Here is a 10,601-nt window from a genome sequence, read left to right on the forward strand (position 1 = left end):
CAGCATGGGACATTTTTGCGTGCTTTTCAGGTAAATACCTTTTCCAGTACACACGGCCGTGAGGAGATTGTGCACATGTTTGCAGGAAAACAATCTTCGCCTCCCCCCCTTACTTTTTCCTGCGCAACAGTCAAGCACAATCTCAATAGCAAAGGCCCGTACACTTTTGTGCGCAATTATGATTGCAGCATGCGAAAATTTCAGACAGTCCATATAACACATTTCTTGATAGGGGGAGGACCATGGCACTTGCAATAATGGTGGCTGAATAGCTGTAGGCACACACCCGTATAAGATGCCAAAAGAGTTGTGGTGGCTGGGTGGTGCAGGTAATAGTGTAGGGTCGGATGGTATTAACTCTTAGATGTAGTGATGCCAGGGTGAAGTTTCCTCAATGTAATGGTCCTATCGCTAACCATCCCACAAACGGCAGGGAGAAATAACGGAATGTCCACAGCAGATTTTCTGAAGTAAACTTGAAGTAACTTTACTGTATATTTTATGCAACGGCATGTAACACAACAGTCTTTTACGAGTGAACCGTGATACAGGTTCCTCACAGGTTTGCTGGGTCTCCGGATCAATGAGCTTTGATTGCTAGCCACTGTGCTACTATTTTTAGATTTGAGTTTCTAGTAGTCACACAGGATTCAGTGATTTGAGCTTTAGTGGCTGCGGATTCTTAGGCTTTGGGCCTAGCTTGAATTGATGATGCTGATGAGATGATTAGATGTGCTTGCTAGTCCGGCAGGAAGAGCAGGGACTAAGAGACTAGAATTTAGTGGCAGCAGCCCCTTATATATTAAGAGGGTGGGACAAAGCTCATTGGTCAGCATAACCTGTCAGTTATGTACCCAGTGTACGCTGGGTATCACATGACCCAAAGGTCCTTGAACCATAATGCAATTAATTAAAGGCACGTGACCTCTAAGGTCCTATACAGAGGTATTCCTACGTAACACATTAAATATACATTTATTTGTAGATTAAATATTATTTATATGAGGCGACTAGGGGTTAGTCCTAAGGGAGAGCCCTATTGTCATGGAGGGACTCTGGCTGTGGGGACTCTGGACAAAGGGACAGGACCAGGTCCTATTCCGGGACACCACAAGTTTATATAAAAAACAGAGCCTTACACAACTGATATATGTAAACCTACCCTAAGGGTATGTTCGGGTGGTAGGACCGCAGTGTGGTCACCATTGAGGGCTATGCAGTGCTTGCAGATTGCCACGCAAAAAAATGAACATGTTCCTTCTTTGCACAGAACAATTTCAGCGGCAGACAATGAAATTGCTCAGTGTGAACGGGTCTCGCGGAAACCTATTCACACTGATGTTTATGTTCGCAGTGCGTAATTCAGACCCCGGAATTCTGCGAAAAGTAGTGTGAACAACAAACCCTAAGGGGTTAATGCTAGGCATCATCGCGATCGGTGATATCAGGCATTAGAGACGGGTCCCATTAGAGACTTAGCGCGCGTCAAGGGGTTAAAAAAAATTTAAGAAAATAAAAACACAAACATTTGTAGTATCGCCGCCTGCTTAAATATCTGAACTATAAAAATATAATGTTAATTAACCCCTTAATCACAATGGACATAAATGTACGTCATGGCGACGTGGTACTTAACGCAGCATCACGTACATTTACGCGCCTCCATGATCGCGAGCACCAGAGCTCGCGTCATGCGCGGAAGGTCCCGGCTGCTATCAGCAGCCAGGGACCTGACGGTAATGGCGGACATCCGCGATCACGCTGATGTCCACCATTAACCCCTCAGATGCCGTGATCAATACAGATCACGTCATTTGCGGCAGTGGGGAACTTTGAATGGATGATCGGATCGCCTGCAGCGCTACCGCGGCGATCCAATCATCCAGTATGGCGGCTTGAGGTCCCCTCACCTGGCTCCGGCCGTCTCCCGGGTCTTCTGCTCTGGTCTGAGATCGAGCAAACCAGAGCAGAAGATGACCGATAATACTGATCAGTGCTATGTCCTATACATAGCACTGAACAGTATTAGCAATCAAATGATTGCTATGAATAGTCCCCTATGGGGTCACAAAAAGTGTCAAAAAAAAAAAAGTTTAAATTGTTTAAATAAAAAAATTTGAAAAATCCCCTCCCCCAATAAAAATTTTAATGTCCGTTTTTCCCATTTTATCCCCCAGAAAGCATAAAAATAATAATGAATACACATATTTGGTATCACCGCGTGCATAAAAGTCTGAACTATTAAAAGTGGATTGCGGTCTCCGCCGCAATCCACTTCCTGGTTGCTGGTGGTCGGATGAATCAGCCAATCACCAGCCGCAGCGCAGTCCGACTCGGCTGGCGATAGTGGGAGCGGCAGTGTGAAAATGCTTCAGGACACAAAATTCTTCACTACACCGGCACCTGCGGCTGGGGCCGAAACCGTCACACTGCCGCCCAGCCTATCGCCGGCCGAGTCGATCTGCGCTGCGGCTGGTGATTGGCTGATTCATCCGACCACCGGCAACCAGGAAGTGGATCGTGACGGAGACCGGAGCGGGTTACTGGAGGCCCCGGAAGAACGGAGGAAGGTATGTACATTCCGGAGTTCTCCTTTAAGGTGTTAAGCAGCTCGGACAATAGCATATATGTAAAAAAAAAAAAAATACCAAAGTAAAAATAATGCATGCAATCTCATTGGTTGCTATGGGCAACTGCATCACTCTTTCTCTACACATTTCACAGCTTGTGTATGACATTACGCTGTACATAACATTTCATGCAATAAACTGCTTTATGGGTAAGAGATATAGGGGGAGATCATCAAGATCTGTGTTAAGGAAAAGGTGACCAGTTGCCCATAGCAACCATTCAGATCGCTTCTTTCATTTTTCCGAGGCCTTTTCAGAAGTGAAAGAAGTGCTCTCATTGGTTGCTTTGGGCAACTGCACCACTCTTCCTCTGCACAAGTTTTAAGAAATCTCCCCCAGTTTTTGTATACTAAACTGTACACTGTTTGCAGATTTTCTATCATGCTTATATTATACAATTGGAGCTTGTTCACTCTACAGACGTTTATTGAGCTGCTTTTTTTTTTTTGCTGGGTTACTACGCCCCATAATTATTACACAAGAGCGCGCCTGCTGCTGAGCATGCGCAGATGATTGGCGTGTCGAGAGCTGAGCCCCACCCGGCGTGTACGCGTGCGCAGTGGTGCTCTTCTCTTTTCGGTAGTCTCCATTCCATTGCTTGGTTCGCGTTGACTGACCAGAGTCCGCGAATCACTTTCGCCCGGGTAAGTGATACAGCGGGCATCATACTGCAGGGCAACAGGGCAGAGCTCTCCTTGAGGGGAAGAATGGCCTTTGTGTGACAGCCTGAGCTTCATACAGAGCAGGGCGGTAGAGGAGGAGGGAGGGCCGCGGCTGAGCTGATTTCCGGGTTCTATCATAATGGTTCTGTCACGTTCACATTCAGGGGCTCGTCATTCAAACGTAGAGTGACGGTACCGCAGGTGTGTGTGAACTGACCGCTTAGAGGAGAGGGTGAACTATCAGGCATGTTCTTGTGTACATCTGTATAGAGCACTCTTTCCCAACTTGGCTCCTCAGCTGTTGTGAAACTACATGATAGGAGTTGTAGTCACACAACAGCTGGAGAGCCACAATTAGGGGAACACTGGTATAAAGGGATATACCCAGCAGTGTCTCCAGTCCCTGTATTGTATTCTGGTTCACACTGCTGTTGCAAAACTACATCTCCCAGCCTGCCTGGACATGCCTGCTATTAGGGACATACTAAAAGGAATGACAAAGTGGAATGCCCATAGACTTTAACAGGGGAATGGAATGCCCATAGAGAATAATGGGCCAGAGTGGAATGCCCATAGAGAATAATGGGCCAGAGTGGAATGCCCATAGAGAATAATGGAATATGTTATATTTAAATTAGAGACAAAACTGTTTGAGGCTGGGTTCACACTACGTTTTGTCCCATACGGGAGCGCATACGGCAGGGGGTAGCTAAAAGCTCGCGCTCCCGTATGTCATTCATTTCAATGAGCCGACCGGAGTGAAACGTTCGGTCCGGTCGGCTCATTTTTGCGCCGTATGCGCTTTTATAACCGGACCTAAAACTGTGGTCGACCACGGTTTTAGGTCCGGTTGTAAAAGCGCATACGGCGCAAAAATGAGCCGACCGGACCGATCGTTTCACTCCGGTCGGCTCATTGAAATGAGTGACATACGGGAGCGCGAGCTTTTAGCTCCCCCCTTGCCGTATGCGCTCCCGTATGGGACAAAACGTAGTGTGAACCCAGCCTGACATATCTAATAAATCTTTATCAGACAAACTCTCTAAACTCGGTGACCTTGTTTAATATTCAATTTAAGTAGAATTATCCTTGTTTTCTGCAGAATGACAAGATGGGATTACACAATGGAATGCCCATAGACTGTAATGGGAAGTGAAATATGAGCTCATTTGCATGTAAATCTGTGTTATTCAGATAAGTAAACTTTACCACAAGTGTTCCCCAGGTAGAGTAGCACATTCTATAATGAAAATTACCTGGGATTATATCTGTTTTCTATGGAATAACAGGAAAATGGTAGAATGGAATGCCCATAGACTATAATGGGAAGTAAAATATGAACTCATTTGCATGTAAATCTGTGTTATTTAGGAAATTCAACTTTACCACAAGTGTTCCCCAGATAGAGTAGCACATTGTTAAATGGAAATTATCTGGGATTATATCTGTTTATTATGGAATGCAAAATGGAATGCCAATAGACTATAATGGGAAGCAAAATTTGATGTGGAGTCTGAACCATTTTACATATCAAATAACTCTTCAGCAGGCATCCTGTGCAAGTTTAGTGGGATTATTTATATTTAAATGGGCACTGTCACGAAAACAAAAAATTGATATGTTGTAGTACATATCACTGCTGTGCTCGCTCCCTCCCGCCTGTCGATCAGACAGGCGGGAGCGAGCGATTTGAAGGAAGAGGACGCGCGCAGGCTCGGGGACAAGGTAAAGTATTATGTTCACTGTATTATGTATACATGTATAATGTATATGTTCAAGTATTATGTATACTGTTCACCTATACAGTATGCCTCCAGTTTCCCCACTACAGCTCCCAGCATGCCCTGGGAGTTGTAGTGGGGAAGCCTGGAGGGACACTAAATAGGTGAACTGAGGGGAAGTGGGTTGAGCGGAGCCGGGGGGGGGGGGGGGGGGGGGGGGTTGCGGGCTGAGCGGCGGGGAGGGGGTACTCTGGGTGAACTAAGGGGGAGGGGGAGTGAGTTGTGCGGCGGGGAGCGGTATGTGCTCCGGTGTTCACCTATACAGGGTGCCTCCAGTTGTTTCCCCCCCTACAACTCCCAGCATGCCCTGACAGCCAATAGATGTCAGGGCAAGCTGGGAGTTGCAGTGGGGAAACAGCTGGAGGCACCCTGTATAGGTGAACTAGGGGCGGAAGTGCCGGCCCCAGCAGGCATCAGTGACGTGGTGCCTGCTGGGGAAGTCTGCCTGGTAGTGAGCACGCTACCAGGCAGACAAAAAAGCATTTTAATATGTAAAAAAAATAAAATAAATTTAAGGCAGGGAGGGGGTTAGGGATAGATGGGTAATAGGCAGGAACAGAAAAAAAAAAGTGATGGTGGGAGCTACCCTTTTTAAGATGGAGTGGGATTATAATTGGTTTCTATAAAATGTCAAGTGGAATGACACAATGGAATGCTAATAGACTTTAATGGGAAGCAAATTTTGATTTAAAATATGAACCATTTAACATATCAGATACATCTTAAAAGTAGAGCGGGAAGTACGCTGCATAATCCCTGATCACCATACACACAGGGCTCTTTGGCAGCAGCCCTATGTGCGCAGCGAGTCCTGGCGGCAGGGCCATGCGCCAGCGTGACTGTGACACGCGGCCTCTCCTCCCAAACTCACTGTACACACGGCTGCTGCCAGAGAGCCCTGTGTGTATGGTGATCAGGGATTATGCAGCGTATTTCCCGCTGCAGCAGGAGATTTTGCACAGCATGAAATAGGCTGCTTAAGTGGAATGTGGGACTGTACTTTTAAGATGTATCTGATATGTTAAATGGTTCATACTTTAAATCAAAATTTGCTTCCCATTATAGTCTATTAGCATTCCATTGTGTCATTCCACTTGACATTTTATAGAAACCAATTATAATGCCACTCAATTATAAATAATCCCACTAAACTTGCACAGGATGCCTGCTGAAGTTATTTGATATGTTAAATGGTTCAGACTCCACATCAAATTTTGCTTCCCATTATAGTCTATTGGCATTCCATTTTGCATTGACCTTTGCATACTGTCAGGATCCGGACTGTGAGATAAAAGCGGGATGCTGGTGGTGGATCCGCTGTGCCAGAGATGACGTGGGCCGTACCAGGGGAACAGAGTCAAAGGGGTTGCTGGTTTTCCCCAGAGCCCGCCGCAAAGCGGGATGGACTTGCTGCGGCAGGTAACCCCCAGGTCATTCAACCCAGTAGTGACTCAAACTCTTTGGCAGCTGAGATAACCACGGTACAGAAGGGACAGGCAGAGGCAAGGTCAGACGTAGCAAAAGGTCAGGGCAGGCGGCAACGGTTCACAGGCGGTAGCCAATAGCAACGGGTCAGCAACGGGCAAGGAATACACAATAAAAGCTTTCTCAAGAGCAATACTGCAACCAAGATCCGGCAAGGGCATGAAGGTGCAGGACACTGTTATACTTTTGACTAATTTGGGCCAGGCACCAATCACTGGTGCGCTGTCCCTTTTAATTTCAGAGAGCCGGCGCGCGTGCCTTAAAGAGCAGGTACGCGCGCGCCGGGACACAGGCAGAACAAAGGACCTAGCGGGGACCTGTGAGTAGGAACGGGACGTTGATCACGTGTGGGCACGACCTGCCATGCGACCCGCATCCCCGTCAAGCATGTTAACATAATTGCGCTACCAGTCAGCGTGTTTGCCCGGGGAGCGGAAAGGGCAGGAGCGCGCTGGTCCAGATGCAGAGACCGGAGCGCTTAGCGTTAAACATACCAAAATAAACACATATAATCTCAGATAATTTCCATTTAACAATGTGCTACTCTACCTGGGGAACACCTGTGGTAAAGTTGAATTTCCTCAATAACACAGACTTACGTGCAAATGAGCTCATATTTTACTTCCCATTATAGTCTATGGGCATTCCATTTTGTCATTACCCCCCTCATTTCATAGAAACCAATTAGAATTCCACTCAATCACAATTTTAAATAATCATTCCACTCTGGCCCATTATTCTCTATGGGCATTCCACTCTGGCCCATTATTCTCTATGGGCATTCCACTCTGGCCCATTATTCTCTATGGGCATTCACACTCTGGCCCATTATTCTCTATGGGCATTCCACTCTGGCCCATTATTCTCTATGGGCATTCCACTCTGGCCCATTATTCTCTATGGGCATTCCACTCTGGCCCATTATTCTCTATGGGCATTCCACTCTGGCCCATTATTCTCTATGGGCATTCCACTCTGGCCCATTATTCTCTATGGGCATTCCACTCTGGCCCATTATTCTCTATGGGCATTCCACTTTGTCATTCCTTTTAGTATGTCCCCTGCTATTAAGGATCAGTGATGTATAGAATAAGCAGCCATCCTTTATACTACCTGGTGTGTGGCCCAGATTTATTATAGGAAAACTGATCAGCGTCCCCTAGTATGGGTGGGTTCACACCATGATTTTGCTATATGGTTCCTGTATCAGGTTTTTGATTAAAAAAAAATAAAACAAAACGGATTCTTCAAAACCCGACTAAACTGTATCAAAACATGTGTACAAATTTTTATCTGTATACGGTTGAGAACCGTATACAGTTTGAAAAAATTATGTCCGTTTGCATCCTTTTTTTAAGGAAAAAAACGTATACGTTTTGAACTTTTCACTCCATTATGAATAAAGTTTCACTTGTTTGATTGAAATTCCAAGAAAAAAAAATGTGGAAAGTCAAAAACCATATGGTGAAAACTGGATGGAACTGTACGCACATACGGTTCTGTACAGTTTCCATTGACACCCATGTTAAAAAGAAACATATACGATTTTTCACCCGGTTTTCTGTCCAGAAAAAAAAAATGTAAAAAAACGCGTTGGCTTGAAAAACGGAGACAACGGTGTACATTATGGTGCATACGGTTTTGAACGGGAAGTCTATGGCACGGTTTTCTGTGCGGTTGCATACTTTTTTTTAATGAAATGGTATGCTGAAACCGTATAGCAAAATCATGGTGTGAACCCACCCTACCGCTGGTTAGTGCGGGGGGGGAGCAAGCTGACAGTTTTCCTTAGGGGGATTTATCAAAACCTGTGCAGAGGAAAAGAGGTGCAGCTGCCCATAGCAACCAATCAGATTGCTTCTTTCATTTTTAAAGATGTATCTGAAATGAAAGAAGTGATCCAATTGTTGCTATGGGCATCTATACCACTCTACTTCTATACAGGTTTTCATAAATCTCCGTCTATGTGAGAGAAAAAAACAATGATTTTCCCACAGGAACCAATCACAGCCCAGGTTTCACTTTACCAGAGCTCGTTAGCTGAGCTGCGATTAGTTGCTGTGGAAAAATAACACAGTTAGATAAATTTCCTCCACAGGCTCACAGTGAAGGGACACTACTGTACTTGTACAGTAGTCCCTCAAGTTACAATATTAATTGGTTCCAGGACGACCATTGTATGTTGAGACCAGAACTCTATGGAAACCTGGTAATTGGTTCTGAAGCCCCAAAATGTCATCTAAAAATAGGAAAAAGTGAATATTAAAGAAAAATAAGTAGATAACTAATAGAGATAAAGCAAGTCTTTACATATAAAAGTAAGAAAGATCTGCTGGGAGCTGTAAATCACTGTCTATTTCAGTGTTTTCCAATCCAGGGTGCCTTCAGCCTTTGGCTGTCCCGGGCATGCTGGGAGTTGTAGTTTTGCAACAGCTGGCGGCACTCTCATTGGGAAACACTGGTGTATGTAGAGGACAGGAGCTTCTTCAGGGTCCTGTACAGTACACGCAATATCCTAAAAAAGCAAAATGGAGCCGCCCTCACCTGATGTCCAGAGGAGCAGCTAACCCTGCAGCTAAGGAGCAGCTAAGTAGTACAGAACATGTAATATCTCCCTGTACTGTAGGGGGCGCTACCAGACAGCCAGTCAGTGCGTGCACTTTAGGAATACAAGGGTTTTACCAGTGAATTCCCATTCTCATTGGTCGGTTCTTCCAGCCATTGACATGTTTGGCAGATTCCATAGCATTGTATGTTGAGTCTGGTTTCAAGTTACAATGGTTCAGAAAAGACCATTGTATGTTGAAACTATTGTATGTTCAGGCCATTGTAAGTTGAGGGATCACTGTATATGCTTCTCAGATACTTCAGATGTGTCCCACATCTATGGCTTACCTATGTAAACAAACACACCGCTTATATAGCTGATAAAGAGGACCCTGCCTACCCCCCCCCCCCCCCCTTTTTTTTCTTCTTTTTTACACCTAAAAAAATACCAGCAAAAACTTTTTTCTGGCTGTTTTCCTGGTGTGTGGAAACAGCCAATTTTGTCCCCTCTGACAGTTTTCTCACTGTCTCCAGGTACCATGGATGCCGAGCGCCCGGTCCACAGAGTGTAAGGAGGTGAGGAGTGATGTACAGCATCACTACTCACCTCCCCCGGCCATATAGTATACAGTGCATAGTGTACCTGTGTAGTCTATACAGGAGCCGGGAATCCTGTCACTATACTGACAGGACTCCCTGCTCCTATAGCCCTTTTGGCTGGTATACAGAATATACAGCTATCTATAGATAGCTGTATATAGGGGGAGATTTATTAAAACCTGTCCAGAGGAAAAGTTGCTGAGTTGCCCATAGCAACCAATCAGATTGCCTCTTTCAGTTTTCCTTATCAAAAATGAAAGAAGTGATCTGATTGGTTGCTATGGGCAAGTCAGCAACTTTTACTCTGGACAGGTTTTGATAAATCTCCCCCATAGTTTATACTATGGTAAGTGTGAGGCTCTGTTCACATTGTATTTTGTATAATGTGAACAGACCCTTCTGCCAATGTCTTCCCTGACAGGGGGAGCTCCAGCTGTTGCTAAACTACAACTCCCAGCATGCCCAGACAGCCAAAGGCTGTCTGGGCATGTTGGGAGTTGTAGTTATGCAACAATTGGAGGCTCTCTGTTTGGGAAGACAGTGTACTATGGGTGTTCTCCCCAGCAGAGAGCGCCAAAAATGTCCTAACCCATTTATTATTATTATTATTTTTTTTTTGTTCTTGTTTCAGATCTGTGTATTCAGAGTATTACGGCGGATTCGATGGACTACTGCGGATGAACTGGATATTTCTTTTAACCATTTTATTAATGAGGGCTGTGGGGTGAGTATTTTTTTTAAATAAATAAATTTTTCCAATGTGTATTTTTTATAGAATTTTTGGGCTTAGTGGAAGCTGTCTTATTGACGGAATCCATTAGAAAACAGGGGCTTAGAATTAGCCCCAAAAACAGCTAGCGCTAACCCCCAAATATTACCCTGGTTCCAACCACCAA

General features: G+C 45.1%; 1 protein-coding gene across 1 annotated transcript in view; it reads left to right on the plus strand.

Annotated features, from left to right (window-relative positions):
• Positions 1–3,123: 3,123 nt before the first annotated feature.
• ARPC1A (actin related protein 2/3 complex subunit 1A) overlaps positions 3,124–10,601 on the plus strand; it is a 23,700-nt gene continuing 16,222 nt past the window's right edge. Inside the window, exon 1 of the mRNA XM_056534965.1 lies at positions 3,124–3,274. Within this exon, the coding sequence (XP_056390940.1) occupies positions 3,140–3,274 (135 nt within the window). The 5' untranslated portion in view covers positions 3,124–3,139. The remainder of the gene's footprint in view (positions 3,275–10,601) is intronic.

Source organism: Hyla sarda, chromosome 8 (genome assembly GCF_029499605.1).
Source record: "Hyla sarda isolate aHylSar1 chromosome 8, aHylSar1.hap1, whole genome shotgun sequence".
Lineage (NCBI taxonomy): Eukaryota > Metazoa > Chordata > Amphibia > Anura > Hylidae > Hyla > Hyla sarda.